The following is a 20,611-nucleotide window of genomic DNA, read 5'->3' on the forward strand; positions in this document are numbered from 1 at the left end:
GGTGGGATATATTAGACATCAAGTGAACAGTCGGTTCTCACAGTTTGTTGGAACCCAAATACGTCAAAAACTGTTTAAAGATTGGCAGTGACTCAGCTGTACGGACATCTAGAGGAAGTTAATTTTGTCACCTAGGTGCCAAAACAAAAAACAGTCTAGATACAAGTCTTCCTCAATGCCATAAAGCTTATGTTGTTGGTCTTTCGGCTGCTCTCGTTGAGGGGTCACCACAGGGGCCCTTCCGGTTCAAACTCAACTTGGCACAGGTTTTACGCCCTTCCTGACACAACCCCTTCCTTTTTATTTGGGCTTGGGACCAGCATTGCATCCAGTGGCTGGGGTTTGGGAATTGGGTGACAATGGGCTCAGGCATTGAGTCGCAACCTATCACTCAGTCACCAATGGCTGATCCTATAATCACCATAAATGCTCAGAATAAAAATTGAAATTCTGTTGCTTTAGGTTTTATTTGCAATGTTGTGTTTGGGTTGTTCATATAACATTATTTCAAAATCACATCACCAAAGTCATTGTAATTTTTAAAAGCAATGTTGTTCCAACATTAAACGTCCTAGCAACACATATCCAACCAATTTACATCAGTCGTCCAAAGTTAGGATTCCTGCTGAATAAGTAATCCAATTAGCCCACCCTGCAAGTCTTTGAATTTTAGAAGGAAACCTTGTGATTATATTCACAATTGTACTTTTTACAGGAGAGTAATTACTGTACATCATGGGTCTGTTTAATTCAACACCACAAGGACCGATTAAAGAAGAACTAGGTAAGTTAGGCTGTTCACTTTCAGCATCAGAGCAGATAATTTAAACATATGGATTGTGTTTAAATGATGTTTGGATTCATGTCATGTTTGAGATACTCAAACCTGCTCCCATCATTTTATGGTGTATGCTTCATACATTTCCACAAAATACACTAATGATAATGTTCTGTCTTATAGCTTTTGAACAACCGTGGAGGACAGTGAACTGGAGGTCAGTATCAATGTATTAATGCATCATTTGTAGACGTGAGGTGTGTGGTATTTGTAAGTATCAGTATGCATTGAAAATTACATTAAGGTTTGATCCATGTTATAATTATCACCCCAAAATGAATTATTGTCATAGAACAATGCATGTTATTTCTCTAGGGGGCAGAAGTAGCTCAATGGTTAAGGCATTGGACAAGTGATCCGAAGGTCCCATGTTCAAATCACAACATCACCAAGTTGCCGCTGTTGGGTGCTTGATGATGGCCCCTAACCCTCAACTGCTCAGATGCCCAAAAAAAATTAGATACAGATGTAATTTGCTTTAAAGAGGTCCTATTATGATCTTTCATGCAGTGTGTCATGTAGCTGTATGTGAACATAAACTATCTGCACTATCTGTGACGCAGACAGTGTGCGATAAATGGAGATTTTGTTTATTCAAAAATAAATTGGCTCACATTCGCCTAAACGAGTCGTTACCAAATCTATTTTTACTCTGTTACGGATCCACGTCACTCCGTAACATATTTGCATAATGTCCGCCCACGTTCCACGTCGCGAACAACCTGCCCGCCATCTTACAATTAACGTTACCACACTCTTGTTAATGTGATCGAGCGTTCATGCCAGGTTAGCTTAAATACTTTGTAATATACAAAAACAATAAAAATGAGAGCACACGATATCCTTTTTAAATGTTTATTCATCAAAACTGAACCTAACACTCGCAAAGTGGCAAGGCGCATGCGCACTTTGCGTGTGTGGATGCGCTGTGCCCTTTCCCTGACCTGCCTTCAAAGGAACAGCCAGGAAAGAGCGGGGGGAAGAGTAGTAATGGTGGACCAGCACTGCCGTTATTTTTTTGGACGAGAGAAGGAGAGATTGCTGTGGATCATTTTCTTTCGAAGATTTTTTAACCAGATTATCTTTGACTGGACATATTCCCCGGACTTCTGACCCTCCGTCATCGGCCTCCCAGACTTCATTAACCCTGGTGAGACCGAACCATACTTGGTATACTCAGATAACACACATACAATAAACACGGACTTCGGTCATTTTCCACTCACTCGCGTTCACATATACATACCGTTTATTATATGTAGTTTGTAAATATTGTTTATATCTTTGTTTGGTTGTGGTACACCTTTTTCGTTTACTTTATTTATTTTTGTATAATACACGTTCGCTTTATCTACCGTACTTGTTTGTGTTTGTCATTTTTGCTCACAAAAATAAAAGACCTCTTGATTTTTGTAGCCACAGTTGATATAAAATTAGCTGGTCGTTACACAGTAAAACCAACGCCATCTTTTCTATGTATTGACGGGTCTCCAGAGCCGTCGTTCAGTTATGGGCGTTTCGTTTTCCGACACACGCTGTAGCGGTAGACCAGTCATAAAGGGCCGCGCCATCTGACCAATCACAGCAGTGAGGGCTCATGGAAAGGAGGGGTTTAGACACACTGAATCTTCGAACTTCACACAAGTCGTTTACGAATCATTTAGAAATAGGGTAAAATTAAATCTATTTTTGGAGAAAACTAAAGTGTTTTTGACCTTGCATACATGTAAACCTGTTTTAAGAGACTCATTAAGCAATATTAGCAACCTTTAAAATGGCATAATAGGACCTCTTTAAAAAAGCCTGTCTGGTAAATGTCTTATACTACAGCAAATAAAATGTTTAATTTGTTAATAAAATACATATTGTTTTTTATAATTCTATATAGCTACATTTACTGTTGTGAAAAATCTACAAAACACATCAGTTCCTGTGTCTCATTTACATTAAAGTGGTTATACAAGTGCATCTCAATAAATTAGAATATCATCAAAAAGTTTATTTATTTACATAATTCAATTTAAAAAGTGAAACTCATACATTATACAGATTCATTACACATAGACTGATATACAGTGGTGTGAAAAACTATTTGCCCCCTTCCTGATTTCTTATTCTTTTGCATGTTTGTCACACTTAAATGTTTCTGCTCATCAAAAACCATTAATTATTAGTCAAAGATAACATAATTAAACACAAAATGCAGTTTTTAAATGATGGTTTTTATTATTTAGGGAGAAACTAAATACAAACCTACATGGCCCTGTGTGAAAAAGTGATTGCCCCCCTTGTTAAAAAAAAACTTAACTGTGGTTTATTACATCTGAGTTCAATTTCTGTAGTCACCCCCAGGCCTGATTACTGCCACACCTGTTTCAATCAAGAAATCACTTAAATAGGAGCTACCTGACACAGAGAAGTAGACCAAAAGCATCTCGAAAGCTAGACATCATGCCAAGATCCAAAGAAATTTAGGAACAAATGAGAACAAAAGTAATTGAGATCTATCAGTCTGGTAAAGGTTATAAAGCCATTTCTAAAGCTTTGGGACTCCAGCGAACCACAGTGAGAGCCATTATCCACAAATATGTGTTTGATGATCAGAAACATTTTGTGTGACAAACATGCAAAAGAATAAGAAATCAGGAAGGGGGCAAATAGTTTTTCACACCACTGTATGTCGTGTATCCATCTTTAGATTTTTAACTCAGAAATGTTAGACTACTGAAAAGTATGACCATTTACACCTCTCAGTACTTACAGAGCTCACTTTGCATGAATTACTGCAGCAATGCGGCATGGCATGGAGGCGATCAGTCTGTGGCACTGCTGACAAGTTATGGGAGTCCAGGTTACTCTGATAGCGGCCCTTAGCTCTTGGGCCGCTCTCAGCTATGCGTTGTCGTGACTGGTGTCTTGCATCTTCCTTATCACTGTACCTATGGGGTTTACGTTGGGTGCATTTGCTGGTCCATCAAGCACAGGGATACCATGGTACTTAAACGAGGTAGTAGTACTTTTGGCAATGTGGGCAGGTGCCAAGTCCTGCTGGAAAATAGGCAGCATCTCCAAAAAGCTGGTCAGCAAGGGGAAGCATGTAGTGTTCTAAAACTTCTTTGTATACGGCTGGGCTGTCCCTGGACCTGATAAAACACAGTGGATCAACACCAGCAGATGACATGGCTCCCCAAACCACTACTGACTCTGCAAACATCTTTACACAATCAAAAGAACTGTTCAAGTTTGTATAAGATGTGAATGTGTATGAATCACAATAATAAGACTGTCCCTGATGAGCAAGCCGAGGACAAGTGGCAAGAAAAAACTTTCTGAGATGGTAATAGGAAGAAACCTTAAGAGGAACCAGACTCAACAGTGAACCCATCCTCATTTGGGTGGAAATGGATAGCAGGGATTGATCTGCATCATACTGTGCGAGAGTGGAAGTTCAGTATAACAGCAGAAGTTAAAATGGAGTCCAGTTCATTATTAGATGCTCGAGTAGTCTTTAGGAAACTCCAGTCTTGAACTATTGAACCACTGAAATCACAAGTCCTCAGAGAACAGCTGTCTGCATCAGCTGAGGACAGGACCATCTTCGAGGAAATGTGGAACTATGCCCAGTCACTCACGCATCCCAGTCAGACCACATGGGGCCTCCATGCACCGAGATCTCCAACCAGAAGCAGGACACTAGGACAAGTTAGGCAGCTCCAGAGGGCAGGGGCAGTCTAGATCACTGGCAGCTCAGGAGCGACATGCATAGCTCGACAGAGAGACAGGGAGAGAGAGGGAGAGAGAGAGAAGAGGACAGAGCAGAAGAGAAGGAGAAATGGCAGTTAGGTATGGTCACTGCCAAACAATGTATAATTTAAATGTACAGTATATTTACTGTAGAATGCAAGCAGGGACTCCGGCAGGAATAACTATGACAGCATAGCTAAAAGGGAGAGCCAGAAGGAAACATAGACATGAGGGCTCCCGGAGATGTAAAGTGACCAATCACTTCACTGTCAACAAATCTGCGTGATCAATGAGAGTGGGGAAGACAGCATCTAAACATGCCAGGTCACCGTAAAACTCTATGTCCATGAGTCCCCCAGATCTGCTCCTTTACCTAAGGCAAATTTAATTACAAAAATTCTTGAATAGGGTTAGTTTTAAAATCCATTTAAGACTGCTGTTATTTCTGTTGCCTGTGCACCGTTTTCTACCACATTTTTTACTTCCATTCAACTTTCCATTAATGTGCATGAATACAGCACTCTGTAAACAGCCAGCTTCTTTAGCAATAATCTTTCGTGGCCCAATGAACCAGACTGAGAGACCATTTAAAGGCTCAGGAAACCTTTGCAGGTGTTTTGAGTTAATTAGCTGATTAGAGTGTGTTACCAGGGGTCTTTTTTACAGTCAAGTCTTTGTGCCTATGCTGTTAATGTAGAAACAATAAACCTTAGATTGTATTGTGATCCTGATTTGTGTGAAAACTTATCTTTTTTGTTTATTTTCATTCTATTAGTGGTAGAGAAGACATGATAAGGAAACTGAAGGAGTTTCAGGCAACACAAGGAGTCAACCAGCTGAGGATTCTGGTTGTGGGACCAACATCTTCTGGGAAGTCCTCCTTTATTGCATCAATTGATTCTGTCCTCCAAGGCCGCATCACTTACCTCAGTTTTCCTCTCACCAATAATCCCAGAGGCATTAGAAGGGTATCAGGAAATTACTCATTCTGAAGATATTGTATATTATATATAAATATTGTGTTATTTTCAATAGCGAATCACCAGAAATATACCAAAAATAAATTGAAAAACAAAGTTTAAATAAGTGTGCTTTGAAAATTAGACTAACCTTTCATTTAAAGTATATTTTCCTATAATATATTTTCGGAAAATGTACCATAAATGTACTTGGGGTTTGCATTTGTTTCATATCTGTGATTTGCTTTAGTTTATTTACAACCAAGTTAAAAAAATAGTCGAACCCTGGATTACAAGCATAATTCATTCCGGAAGCGGGCTCATATTCCACAACACTCGTTACCACATCGAATTTTCCCAAAGGAAATAATGGAAACTTAAATTATTTGTTCCACAGCTCCAAAAACATAAATACATAAAAATAATTAACACAAAATATGAAGTAAAAATAAAACAAATTAACCTGCACTTTACCTTTAAAAAAGAAGTAAAAATAAATCCTGACAGATAAGTGTTTCCATTTGTGCGTGCAGGCGCTGTGTTTGTGTGTGCGTGTGTGTGTGTGAGAGAATCTAAAGTAAGGAGCCCCCCCCTCTCCCCTTTCTCGTCTTACGCAGTTACCCTTCCTCCACTGTTTCTACACACATGCGCGCACACAACGGAAACACTGTTTTATAGGAAAAATAAACAAGAAATCTCTCTAATGACACTCGATTGAGCAACACACTAACGGAATCACTGATGTAAAGTAAAAATAAAACAAATTAACCTGCACTTTACCTTTGAAAAGAATCGCAACAGAGCAGTGTGTAGAGCAGAGAGAAAGAGTGTGTGTATGTGTGTGTCTGTGAAGGCGGAAGTAAGAGGGGTCTGTGTGTGTGTTTGTGTGTGTGTGTGTAGGTGTGTGTGTGTGTGGCACAGTGTCCAATGGCACGCGCGCACACAGACACAAAGAGCAGGCTGATACAGAGAGCGAAAATAACCTCTCTAATGAGACTTGCTTTTGCTTTACACACGCGCTGTACACACATACACACATACAGACACAAAATAATATGTGTTTTATGCGCACACACGTGGTCACAGTGTTATAGTAACCAGTACACGCGTGCACGGATGTTGATTATACCAGTAAGAGACGAGCACTAAGACCCAGCAGGGGAGATGATTTCCCACAATTCTGCAGCGCAGGAGAGAGAAAAACCATTGGCTCAGTTGTTATCACGTGACGCACGGCGTCAAAACAAGAAGCACATGCATGATACATGATACTCGGTACTCGTAAACCAAGACTTGTTCATTTTCCAAGTCAAACTTTATTCAAATCTTTGCTCGTTTTGCACAACACTTGCAAACCGCGTTACTTGCAATCTGAGGTTTTACTGTGCTGGGCATCGCTTATGTTTGGTGGTGCCAACATTTTTTGCCAGATGTTGTAGAAAATGCATTTTTGTATGCCTTTGTCTCCCCAGCATAATTTCTACAACTTAAGAAGGGACACAGATGGATCTTTCTTACCATTTGTGTTGGGTGACACCATGGGTCTCCAAGAGGATTTGAGTGGCATGGACACTGATTACATTATCAACATTCTACACGGCCGAGTGCAAGAGGGAGATACAGTAAGCTGACACTTAGTCATTTAGTTCTTCCCAGGAATGCTATAACTAAGGTATTTTAGTTATCTTAGTGTTTATACTGTAAGGGGGTCTTGAGCCCCCTCATTTTTTCATATTAAATTGAATTAAATTATTAAATTAAATAAAAAAGAACAAATGTTTTATGGTGACAGGCTGCTTAAAAGCAGGTTGTTTCTGTAACAACCTCAACAGTGACCTTATTTCAACTCTCATTTGTTCCAACCACCCAGCATTCAACATCATTTAGTTAGTGTGCTTTAGTTTTCTAAATTGGATTCTTCTCCACTGGTAAGGTAGGTTTTTAACTTTTGTACTGTTTTTGAAAACACAATTAGTTCATACTGTATATTGTACCTAGTTTTTGCTGTTTGGTAGTGTTGTTTGCAGTGTGATTGAAGTAGGTCTAAAGCAATTAGTTCTCAGGTAATTAATCAAGAGTAGTTTCAGGCTTCCTTAAGGTGTGAATTGTAGGCAGGGCTTAGCTACATATATTGAAGGTGGATCTAGCTCATACTTTAGTGTGCTTTAGTTTTCTAAATTGGATTCTTCTCCACTGGTAAGGTAGGTTTTTAACTTTTGTACTGTTTTTGAAAACACAATTAGTTCATACTGTATACTGTACCTAGTTTTTGCTGTTTGGTAGTGTTGATTGCAGTGTGATTGAAGTAGGTCTAAAGCAATTAGTTCTCAGGTAATTAATCAAGAGTAGTTTCAGGCTTCCTTAAGGTGTGAATTGTGGGCAGGGCTTAGCTACATATATTGAAGGTGGATCTAGCTCATACTTTAGTGTGCTTTAGTTTTCTAAATTGGATTCTTCTCCACTGGGGTCCGTTCTTCGTACGTCGCTAACTCAGTTAGCTGGATTTGATTGTTGTGGATTTGTCCTGATCTTGGATTGTTTCGTTCTTCGATGCGCTTCTAGCATTTGTTGTCATAACATTGCTTTTAAAAATACATACTTAATCAAAATTTGCTTGTTTTTTTGCCTACCCTGAGTATATAACAGTGAATGTTACGACCGTTCATCATTTTATTTTCAGTTGAATAATTTGGAGGGACCGAACAACGAGACTGATGACTTTAACAGAATCCAGAGTCTAAATGATAAGGTCCACTGTCTGGTGTTTGTCCTCTCAGCTGACAAAATCTCTGAAGTGTCAGAAAGAATTTTTTACAAATTGAAACTTGTTCTGCACCAAGCACGTGAACTGGGTGAGTGATCATCCTGTCCTGCTGATTTTTTATTATTATTTAAATGGGTTCAATCACAAAAAACAGCCATATACAGTGGCTTTGCAAAGCATTCAGACACATTTGGTGTTAACACATTTTATGCATTTTGTTTAGATTTAATTTAAAATAACTTCAATTGTGATTTTTTTAAAGAAATTTCTGCAAATTTAGAACAAAATAAAAACAGAACTTATTTAAAACCATTTGTTCAGTGTTGTGTAGAAGCACCTTTTGAAAATGTATGTCTTTTCAAGAAAGACATATTTCCAATAAAGACATGGTCATCTCCTTAATGAAGGTCCTTCTAGCTCTGTTGCTTAGCTTTCCCAGGTTGCCAGCCCCAGGACACATCCTGGTGGTTCCAAACTTCATTTCACCATAGACAGTAGTCCAATGTACTTCGGCAACATCCAAACTTTCAGTACTTGTTTATACCCTAGCTCAGTTTTATACTATTTTACAGTTGGATTGTGGAGGTATAAAGAGATCCGTGGAATTACAGGCTTGATCCAACATCCACTTTGAATGTTTGAATTTTATTTCAACCAAAACTCTTTCCTATTCTCCCTCAATTTTTTCCACACCCCCACAAAACCTACTGTATATGAGAATGTTCAGTATGGGTTTTTGGCCAATCCAAAATATAAAAAAAGGTAAGAATTGGGAGTTAAGAAAATTTGTTTGGGATCTGGCACAATATCAAACTCCTCATTGGATAACAGAGTGTACACTCTGACGATTTTTACAAAAATTTGCTTGATTTTAAACTTTTTTTTTTTATTCCCATCCTTACCACAATTTTTAGAACTCACACACTCGACTTGACACCCTCCATAAAAAGAGGTTTTTCTCTCATACAGTCCATAAACCAAACCTCTAGCACTGAAAGTTCTCAAGATATTCAGCTTAAAATCATTAGTCTCTTCATTATTTAACTCAATGCCAGAGATCATGTTAGATGTCCTTTTGTGGGTAAGCCAGAAGACACGGCCATTTCTTTGGCAGCCAGGCTAAACCATGACCACCTTTCATACACACTACTGGCCATTATAAATGCTAATATCATTTTACCGTTTTCAGTTTTTTTTGTCCAGGAACAGTGATTAACCATCATGCTTCTACTTTTCTCCCAGAATTAGGTTGTCAATTGATAGATAGAGTACTTTACTAATCCCAAAGGGAATTTTTTTTTTTTTTTTTTAGATAATATAGATACACATTATAGGTGTATAAATATATACACAATGTAGGTGTGTAGGTTAATAGTAATATTTTATTATAGTAATTATTCTATCTAAGTGAAATCCACTACACAATAAAAAGTTCAAGAACCTATTTTATTACTCATTGAAGTGCTCTATAAAAAGAAAAGAATTTGTTTATTTATCATATTAGTAATGGAATAATTATTCTAAGACAAATCTTATAAAGCTTAAATTTAAAACAGACAATTAAAACATCAGGCAATTAATTCATAAGTACATGTGAAATGACTTCCACAGGAATTCCTCAAGTTGTCATGATGTCCAAGGTGGATAAAGCATGTTCACTGGTATCAGCAGACCTGAAAATGATCTATAAGAGCAAGAAAATCAAAGCTAAAGTGAGTCTAAAAACCTCATTTAGTTGAGCTCACAAATGTACCTGCCACTAGTACAGAAATCTAACCACTGACTCACTGCTGTGAAATACATCAGCTTTTACACTTGTTCATACAAGTTATTCCATGCCTGTCTTTCCAGATGGATGAATGCAGCAGCAGACTGGGTGTTGCAGTGAAATACATCTTACCTGTAAAGAACTACTGCGAGGAAATGACCCTCAATGTTGAGACAGATATTCTGATTCTTACAGCAATGACAAGTATTTTAAATTTTGCCACTGACTTTGTGCAAAAGGAAATCTAAAAAAAACATATTAGGAAGTTTTGGTGGAAACCAGATAAAGTGTACATTAAGGAAGATTCTAGTCATCTTTATGTATAGTGGACCACTTCTCAGTTTAGCTTTCCAGCAGAAAAATAAATCTAAAATTTAGTTGAGCAGTTTAGTGCCGCTAATGGATTTAAGCAAAATATATTCATATCCTCATAGGGAGTGTCTCATTTACGGGCCAAATCCTTCAAAGGACACATTTGAAGACTGATTATGTCATAGGATCACGAATAAGGCTGTTGAATTTCAAAGGTTCTTTTAAATGTGGCTGACAAATGCAACCTTTTCTCCCTTGACAAAGAAAGATTCAACAGTGTATACTTTGGCTCTCAACCTATCCAAAGATTCTTTGCAAGCCAGGATACCAGAAGAGAGGATTGCAGATGTAGGACCTGAGGATAGTAAAATAATAAAAGTTTTCATGAGACATGGTTTAATGTTGTTGCAACCACATCCAACTTATGCCACAACCTTTTTTATAACCAGGATTATTTTTAATTTACATATAATTATACTTAATGTTATATTAAAGGTGGAAACACCTGGTGATTCAAATAAGAAGTCCTTCTTAGACTAGACCATCTCATTTTGGTTCAGCGGTCCTTTATGGTCCTTTAAAGGATGTGGCCCAGAAATGTGACACATCCATAGTGTACATACACTACTGTTCAAAAGTTCGGGGTTACTTTCTAACTCCATGATCGTAGCTGATTTTAATTTCTTTCTACATTGTAAAGGAATGCTGAAGGCATTAAAAAATGCATTAATCTCCTTTGAACAGTAAATGGTGAGATGTGTCTGCTACTTATGCTCTGTAAAGACTTCATATCGCATCTAATCTGAGGTTCTGTTAATTGGTCATTTTTTTAGGCTGATAACTCTAAATGAACTTCTCGTCTGCGGCAGAGGTAGGTTTTGGTCTTGCCCTCCTGAGATGGCCTTCATGAAAGCCAGTTTCTGTAATGAAGACAGACTTCACGCGATTTTATTTTACTTCAGATGCTATGATGGTACTTAGGAGCAGGAACTTGAAGGAAACTAACTGAAGAGTAAGGATAAACGGTATGATTTACTTTCTGCTGGTGGCGAGGAGAAGGAGGGTGGCGAAACCCAGACTGACGAGACTTGGAGAGGAGTCCACTGATGCACCACGACGGTAAGAGGAAAAGCTCAGAGATAGCTACAGGGGCTGCTTCTGGAAACAAGAGTACAGGTAAGCCAATTTATACTATTTGTTCTTCTTATGCGAGCGTAGAAAGTTGAGTCCACTTTGTAGACATGAGCCCGGACACTGACTGAGGTGCTGAGTGTGGTTTTGTGCTGCTGCTGATTGGAGACAGGTGATGGTGGTTAGAATTCTGAAGATATAGGGCATGGTGTCTAACTGATTTCGGAGCCTGGCCTGACTGTGACATTACCCCCTCTTCCACGACCCGCTCCTGAGGGTCGACCTCTCTGACGTCATCTTGGTCTACCCCATCCTCTGGGTGCCGGACAATCGGGGTGCGCGTTATAAAACTCTTTCAATAGTGTGGGGTCGAGGATGTCGTCACGATGATCCCAGGATCTTTTTTCAGGACCATATCCTTCCCAGTCTACCAGATACTCTAAACGACCACCACGGCGTCTGGAATTCAGCATGTCCTGGACCTGGTAGATAGTGCCTTCGTTGATGATGATAGGAGGAGAAGGGGGCTCTTCCTCTTTAGGGCCAGACTCTGTGGGAGAAATGACAGGATCATGATATGGTTTTAACAGGGACACATTAAAGGTAGGGTGAATACGATTGTGAGGGCAGTTGTAATTTGTACTTTACCGGATTCAGTTGTTCCAGGACTTCGAAGGGACCTGCGAAGGTTCGAAGGTTCCAGGACTTCGTAGGGACATACCTGGGGCTAAGCTTTTTGCAGGGTTGCCATAGGCGTACGTCTCTAGTTGAGAGCCATATCGTATCTCCTGGATAGTAGGTTTGAGCGGTGGATCTATATCGATCGTTTCGTGTCTACGTACAGCTCTCTGCAGGTGGTGATGTGCTTCTTCCCAGACTCTCTCACTCTCCCGGAACCAGTAATCGACAGCTGGAAGGTCCGATGGGTACCCATTCCAGGGGAATAATGGTGGCTGGTAGCCCAGGATACACTGAAAGGGGATGAGACTGGTGGTAGGTTGGCGGAGGGAGTTCTGGGCATACTCAGCCCAGCCTAGGAACTGGTTCCAGGAGTTCTGGTGGCCGTGACAGAAGGTACGGAGGAATCGGCCTATCTCCTGAATCTTCCTCTCCATCTGCCTATTCGTTTGAGGATGGTATCCTGGTGACAAACTAACAGTCACCTCTAGTAGACGAAAGAAAGCTCATCAGACTCTTGATATAAATTGAGGACCTCGATCCGAGACAATATCCTCTGGAATCCAGTAGTAACGGAATTAAAGAGTAGTTCAGCTGTCACCATAGCGGTTGGCAGACCCCTAAGAGGGATTAGTCAACATCCTTTAGAAAATAGGTCTACTACTACCAAGATACAGGTATGTCCTCCCGAGTTGGCCAGATCCGTGAGAAAATCTACCCCCAAGTGTGACCAAGGACGTTGGGGAATGGGTAGGGGCATGACCTTTCCGGCTGGTAAGTGTCGAGGGGTTTTTGACATGGCACAATCGGGGCATTCCTTGATGTACCTCCTCATGTCTTTCATCATATCGGGCCACCAGAAGCGATCTTGTAACAGTAAGAGATTTCTGTCAACCCCTGGATTTCCAGTGCCCAAAGACCAGTGTACTGAGTAAATGAGAGAATCTCTATCTTTTTCCAGTATGACAGTGTGGTGGACAGTCTGGTGGAGTAGTCGATGCTGGTTCTGAGATAGATGAGCGATGTTGCCATTGGATGGCGTTGACAAAGATCTTTTCTGGAAGGATGGGTACAGGTTCCTCTACTAATTCACTGGGTGCATGTAATCTTGAGAGAGCGTCTGCTTTGTTGTTGTTGTTACCCGGTAGATAGGATATTTTGAAATTAAAACAGGTAAAAAACCCACCTTGCCTGTCGGGGATTGAGTCTTTTCGCTTCCCTTAAATGTTGTAGATTTTTGTGATCTGTTAGTACCAGAAATGGATGAGCGGCTCCCTCCAGCCAATGTCTCCACTCCTCCAATGCCATCTTAATTGCCAGTAAGTCACAATCTCCAATGTCATTGTTTCTTTTCGCCTGGCTGAACGGCGCCTACCCCAGTTGTCGAAGCGTCCACTTCCGCCATAAAAGGTACTTCAGGATTTGGATGAACGAGAACTGATGCAGACACAAAGGTTTGTTTTAATCTTTGAAACGTGGAGCAGGCTTCGGGGTTCCATTGCAGTGATTTTGGTTTTCCGCGGAGTATAGAAGTTAGTGGGCTTGCTGTGATGCTGTAATTCTTTACGAATCTTCTGTAAAAGTTGGAAAAGCCCAGGATTAGTTGTTGTTCCTTGATGGTTGTGGGTTTGGGCCAGTTGGTAATGATCGATACTTTCCCTTCGTCCATTTTAACTCCCTTTTGATCAATGATGTAACTAAGAAAGTGAACTGTCAGTTGGTGAAACACACATTTCTCTGCCTTAAGGAATAGTTTACATTTACATTACATTTGGGCATATGGCAGATGCTCTTATCCAGACGTACTTTTTTATCTCATTACACATCTGAGCAGTTGAGGGTTAGGGGCCTTGCTCAAGGGCCCAACAGTGGCAACTTGGTGGTTGTGGGGTTTGAACCTGGGATCTTCAGAACCGTAGTCCAATGCCTTAACCACTAAACTCTGACCTTGAAAAGATTAGAATGTCGTTGATGTACACAATGACGAAAAGCCGAAGGAAGTCTCGAAATACCTCATGCATGAAATTCTGGAAGACGGCAGGGTCGTTGACCAGACAGTAGGGCATCACTTGATATTCATAATGGCCAGTAGCCCACTCATCTTCCCTTCTTATTTGAATCAAGTTGTAGGCATTTCGGAGGTTGAGTTTTGCGAAGTACCTGGCCCTGCGGAGACATTCTAATGCTGCCGGGACCAGGGGTAATGGATAGCGAAATTTGACAGTAGCTTGGTTACTTGAGTTTACCGAAGTTACCGACTGACCCTGAGTCACCCTGTTTGAAAATGCACTTACCACGGAACAAGGAGGACGAATGGGGCACTGAGCCTTGAGATGCCCCTGATTTTAGAGCCTGGCCTGACTGTGACAGTTTCATTATGGTGCTTGACGGATTTTGCAAATGCACTTGACAATACTGTTCTTGCAAGAACTATTACACTATTTCTCTGTGTCTTAAAAGAACAACTAACTGTTGTTTTTGTTGTTGAAACATAATTACCTAATTTCAATGTGTTATTTTATAGTTTTGAAATCCCCAGTATTGTTGTAGAATGTAAAAATAAATCACTAAACAAAAACAAAGAAATTTGCAAGTGATCCCACACTTTTGAACGGTAGTGTATATTAATTGCACTAAGCTAGTTCTAAAGTTTGTTTATTTTATACACAAATATTGATTTATTTGTCTTTAAAATCAGCAGTAACAAATTTAGATGCCCAAGAGTAATATTATGACAAGTTATGTCCATGGCACATAATTTTTTGTCCAGAATTTCTCTCCAAAATCTTGTACTGATGATGGGAGAGTCAGACCACTGCATAAAGGTATCTTCAACGACTCCCAAAGATTCTTAATAGGGTTTATGTCTGGACTCTGTGGTGGCCAATCCATGTGTGAAAATGATGTCTCATGCTCCCTGAACCGCTCTTTCACAATTAATCCTGGCATCATAATCATAGAATATGGCCATGCCATTAGGGAAGAAAAAAAAATCCATTGATGGATTCGTCATTAGTACATTCTGGTTATCAGCTGAACTCAGTTTTTCGGCACATAACCTTGCTGCACAAGTAAAACAGCCCCAGATCATAACGCTATCTCCAAAGGCTTGTACAGTAGGCACTAAGCATGATGGGTGCATCTCTTTATCTGCCTCTCTTCTTACTCTAACGCACCCATTACTCTTAAACAGGGTAAATATGGACCTATGAGACTACATGACCTTCCAGTGATACACAGTCTATTCGTTATGCTCCCTAGCAAATTAAAGCCTTTTTCTGATTCTCACTGATAAGTGCCTTTCTTTAGGCTACATTTCTGTTTAGTTCCACCCCTCTTAATTTCACTTTTAAACATAGCTGTGAGTTATTTTACTACGTTTTTGTGATCTCCCAACACTCTTATTTAGGATTTTTTTCCAACATATTCTTACTTGAAGATTGATTTACCACAATCCTTTAAGGTTTTAATAATCCGTTTTACAGTTCTTGGTACAATTTTACTAGTTTCCGTAATCTTCTTAGTTGTTTTCTTTGCTTCATGCAGGACAATCATTTTGGTCCTTCTAAAACAGAGTAACATATCCGCCGTGACCACAGGACATTTCTTCTGACATGGTTGTTTAAGAAATGAGAAGCTAATCACTGCTTCAGTTATGGTTAAATAACATGTTGCCAGCTGAACTGTGTTAATCAATGCAGTAATTATCCAATGAAAGGCTTCTAACTGTTTGCTTAGTTAAATCCAGATGGTGACTTTTTTGTCGATCACTCATAATATATCATTCTATCTTCAATTAAGGACACTACATCACTGTATATGAAGTGGCTAGTTGTTCACACATCACTGAATCAATATATGCTGCATTAAATGTTAAAAACATTTAAGTAGATGTGCAAATAAATATTACAGTACTATTGTGGAGCTTTCTGACTATTATTGGCCCAATTAAGAACTTTTATCACTGAAGTAAGTTGATTCCATTTGTATGCATTCGTCCTGCCCTGATAAAATTGGTGTAAGGAAGGAAAACAACAGACTGTAGAAAGAACTCCATTCCATCTCCAGGGCATCGTGCACACACTCATGCATGAGGTGATTTATTAGCAAACTACCTAACAGCATGTGTTTGGGAAGAGGGAGGAGGGCTATTATGTTCCAGTTTTGTTTTTATGCTAATTTTAGCTATTATTGGGACAAGGTATTAATATTTTATTTTCTATCTAATATACAGTGATAAGCAGGGGTGAAAGTAGTTTTAAATTCCTGCCCATGTGTTGCAGCTCAGCTCACACTAACTAGGAGTAATGTCAGATCAAAACACATAAACACAGCTGAGACACATTGCAGTGCACCTGGGGTGTCCATTCTTAATGTCTTCTATATTGGTTATTTACTTGTGGTGAACATATTATTTTCACGTTATTCTTATGTTTACCATGCATGGTTTAATGTAATTACTAGTACAAATACTGCACTTTTGATATATAATTTTGATATTATTTGCATATGTGTGTGTATGTATGTATATGTGTGTATATATATATATATATATATATATATATATATATATATATATATATATATATATAGCGGTAAAAGTTTACAACAGTGTAGGGGTAAGACCATGTACTGAGATGTATCTTGGACAACTAGGGAAATGACAAGATCTAGGTCTCCATTCCCTAGTACATTTAATTCCTGTACTTAAATTACTTAAGTATGTTTTTATCTGCCTTGCTGCGTGTGCTTTACCTTTTGTAAATACGACTAATGAGGATTGAAACTCTGGACTTAACACACACAGTAGCTCACAGAGTAAGAAGTCATTTCAAACCTTCTTCCCTCTATCAGCCCACAAGACAGGAGGAACGCCCCTACTCCAAGATAGCAGAACTTACAATTTATTATATGACATGAAACAGTATTTTAAAGATGCAAAAGAAAACTCGAAAATATCACTAAGCATAAAAAAAAAAATGTTCACTTTCATGCATTGAACTGTAAATGAATAAATTAAATAAATTTCACTTAAATAACCTGGCAGTTCGAGTCTCTTTGTTTACAACAGTAATTCCCACAACTGTTCAAAACAAGTAACCAATTATAAAAAAACTCAAATGATATACAGTTAACCAAACAGTTTGAAGCCAAACATCTCGCTTTGCAGATTTTTTTATATAACAACCAACATACCTGAGCAAGCGTCATGGCAGCGTTTTCCAGTGTGTGTTTGTGTGTGTGTGTGTGTGTGTGTGTGAAACTCAAATGAGAGAGGAGGAAGAGTTACTGTGTAAGATGAGAAAAGGGAGAGGGGAGAGTCTCATTCCTCCTCTTCTCTTACTTTAGCTTCACACACATACACAAACACACATACAGCGCCTGCGCGCACAAACGGAAACACTTATCTGTTGGGATTTATTTTTACTTTTTTTTTAAGGTAACGTGGTTTTTAATATATATTTTTTAATTACATGTTTCTCCCCACTCCCTTACCACACATACAGAACATCTCACGTTACATACTTCATGTACAGTTAAGTATTTTAACCCTCTTTTATTTTCATTTTAATGATTATATTATCTTTGTATTATTTTATTATTTATGTGAAGCACTTTGGGGCATTCTTGTTGTTAAAGTGCTATACAAATAAAGTTGAGTTGAGAGATTATGGCTTACAGATCATGAAAAAAATTATCCAGTATCTCAATATATTAGAATATTTCCTAAAATAAATCAAAAGAGGATGTGTTATAAAAAAACCTGTAAAAGATGCTGGTTCCCTGATCAGGGCTTCCTTAGCTAAACTTACTGCATCAGTGCAGCATGGTTTGAAGGCAATCAGCCTGTGTCACTTCTTAGGTGTTACTGAAGACCTGGATGCTTTGATTGCAGCCTTCAGCTTATCTGCATTGTTGGGTCTGGTGTTTCTGATTTTCCACTTGACAATTAAGTACCGGTAGGGTTGAATGGGGTTGAAAATTCTCATGCTATGAGAGGAATTTCATCTTTTCGTTAACTAAACCAAACAAAATTGTACCGAACACTACAGCAATCTCTTTTCTCTCACAGGTATGTTGTAAGGTGAAATATTTGATAAGAAGATGGCTACTCTTAAATAACTGACGTCTACTCTTAAATAACTATATCAAAGAATATACAAGGTGGTAGCAAAAGGTTTCAAAACTAGTTTTGTGTTATGCCTACAGGTGGCAGCACAAGGCTGCATGCACAGGCACAGGAAGCACCGAAATTTATAAGTCGGTGTGCCAAAATACACCGTCCTGTGGACATCGGGAGCTGTGCAACTGGTGCTATTCTAATCACACATTACCACGTCTGCTATGTCATTATAAACAGCAAGTTAGAACAAAGTGCGTACATGAAATTCTGCATGAAACTGGGCAAATCTTCCACAGAGATGTTTGACATGATTTTGCAAGACAAGAGATCAGGAAGATCTTCGACAAGATCAACTCCAGAAAATCGAAACCAATTGCCAACTTGGTCAAAACAAATTGCCAACTTGTGCAGGCAATCCTCACGTGTGATTTGAACATGTGCCATGTTGCTGCAAAGTTCGTCCCCAGACTGCTGACCCAGGAGCAGAAGGAACATCATGTCAAAGTCTGCCAAGAACTTCGTCAGCATGCCATGGATAACTCATCCTTCATGTTGAGGATCATTCCTGGTGACAAAACTTGTACAACCCTGAGAGAAAGCAACAGTCTTCACAGTGAAAGAGCCCATCATCTTTATGACCGGAAAAGGCGAGGCAGGTCCAAGCTCGACCAAGTGTATGCTTATCATCATCTCGGGCAGGTGAGTCTCTAAATATTTTGATACCCCCTTGTATCCAAGAATAAATATTTATTTTTAAATAAAATATCCTTGTTATTCCAAATTATATGTGCTTGTAGACCAGGCTAACAAACATTGTTTATGAAAATTTGATGTCTTTGCTGGAATTGTTTCTTTATTATAATTACACAATTGGAGAACTTTAAGGCTTTAATTGGGCGAAATTTTTTTACCTCACCTTACTTATGACATTATTTACTTCAGTTAAAATGTTATTTACCTCAGTTACAGCATTGTTTACCTTAGTTACTGTTATTTACCTCAGTTACAACATTATTTACCTCAGTTACTGTGTTATTTACCTCAGTTACAGCATTATTTACCTCATTTGCTACATTATTTACTTAATGTATAGCATTATGTACTTCATTTGCTACATTATTTTCTTCATTGTTCATGAAAATGTAATGGCTTTGCTGGAATTTTCTCTTTATTATAATTACACAATTGGAGAACTTTAAGGCCGCCTAATTAGGCGAAATTTTTTTACCTCACCTCACTTGTGACATTATTTACTTCAGTTAAAATGTTGTTTACCTCAGTTACAGCATTATTTACCTCAGTTACTGTTATTTACCTCAGTTACAACATTATTTACCTCAGTTACTGTGTTATTTACCTCAGTTACAGCATTGTTTACCTCAGTTACTGTTATTTACCTCAGTTACAACATTATTTACCTCAGTTACTGTGTTATTTACCTCACATACTTTATTTACCTCAGTTACAGCATTATTTACCTCATTTGCTACATTATTTACTTAATGTATAGCATTATTTACTTCATTTGCTACATTATTTTCTTTATTGTTCATGAAAATGTAATGGCTTTGCTGGAATTTTCTCTTTATTATAATTACGCAATTGGAGAACTTTAAGCCCACCTAATTGGGCGAAATTTTTTTACCTCACCTCACTTGTGACATTATTTACTTTAGTTAAAATGTTGTTTACCTCAGTTACAACATTATTTATCTGTTACTGTTATTTACCTCAGTTACAACATTATTTACCTCAGTTACAGCATTATTTACCTCATTTGCTACATTATTTACTTAATGTATAGCATTATGTACTTCATTTGCTACATTATTTTCTTCATTGTTCATGAAAATGTAATGGCTTTGCTGGAATTTTCTCTTTATTACACTCTAAAAAATGATTCTGTGGCCTTGTAAATTTCACAGTTATAAAAAAGTTATGTTACCTTAATAAAATCTCTAAAAGTCACATACATGATTGTTTGAGTTAGACAAATCAAAATAAATGCCTAAAAAAACAATTATTCATTTTGTCTTAAATTTACACTATAATTTAAGTTTACTTCACTAGTAAAAATCAGTATTTGACTAACTGAATTATATTTTTAACATGCACTTAATATTTTTTGATACATTTCAATCAAAATATCTGTTAATGGAGTAATTGTACTGATTAGTTTCAAGAACTACAATTATAAATTATTCCAACTCAATATTCTTTATTTTTAACAACAAAAACTTTAATAATTGAGTAAATTGCCCTGTGCAAGTGCTCATGGGAAGTCTGGTGTAAC

At 38.3% G+C, this 20,611-nt stretch overlaps 1 protein-coding gene across 1 annotated transcript; it reads left to right on the plus strand.

Moving 5' to 3' along the window:
• The first annotated feature begins 713 nt into the window (after positions 1–713).
• On the plus strand, positions 714–12,251 carry LOC128506756 (interferon-induced protein 44-like). Its single transcript, XM_053477330.1, has 7 exons — positions 714–784; positions 962–995; positions 5,358–5,550; positions 7,014–7,163; positions 8,222–8,393; positions 9,917–10,017; positions 10,157–12,251. Exons 1-7 carry the CDS (start codon positions 736–738, stop codon positions 10,319–10,321), a joined length of 864 nt encoding a protein of 287 aa, XP_053333305.1. The 5' UTR covers positions 714–735; the 3' UTR covers positions 10,322–12,251.
• Positions 12,252–20,611: the final 8,360 nt, after the last annotated feature.

Source organism: Clarias gariepinus, chromosome 18 (assembly GCF_024256425.1).
Source record: "Clarias gariepinus isolate MV-2021 ecotype Netherlands chromosome 18, CGAR_prim_01v2, whole genome shotgun sequence".
In the NCBI taxonomy this organism is placed as follows: Eukaryota; Metazoa; Chordata; class Actinopteri; order Siluriformes; family Clariidae; genus Clarias; species Clarias gariepinus.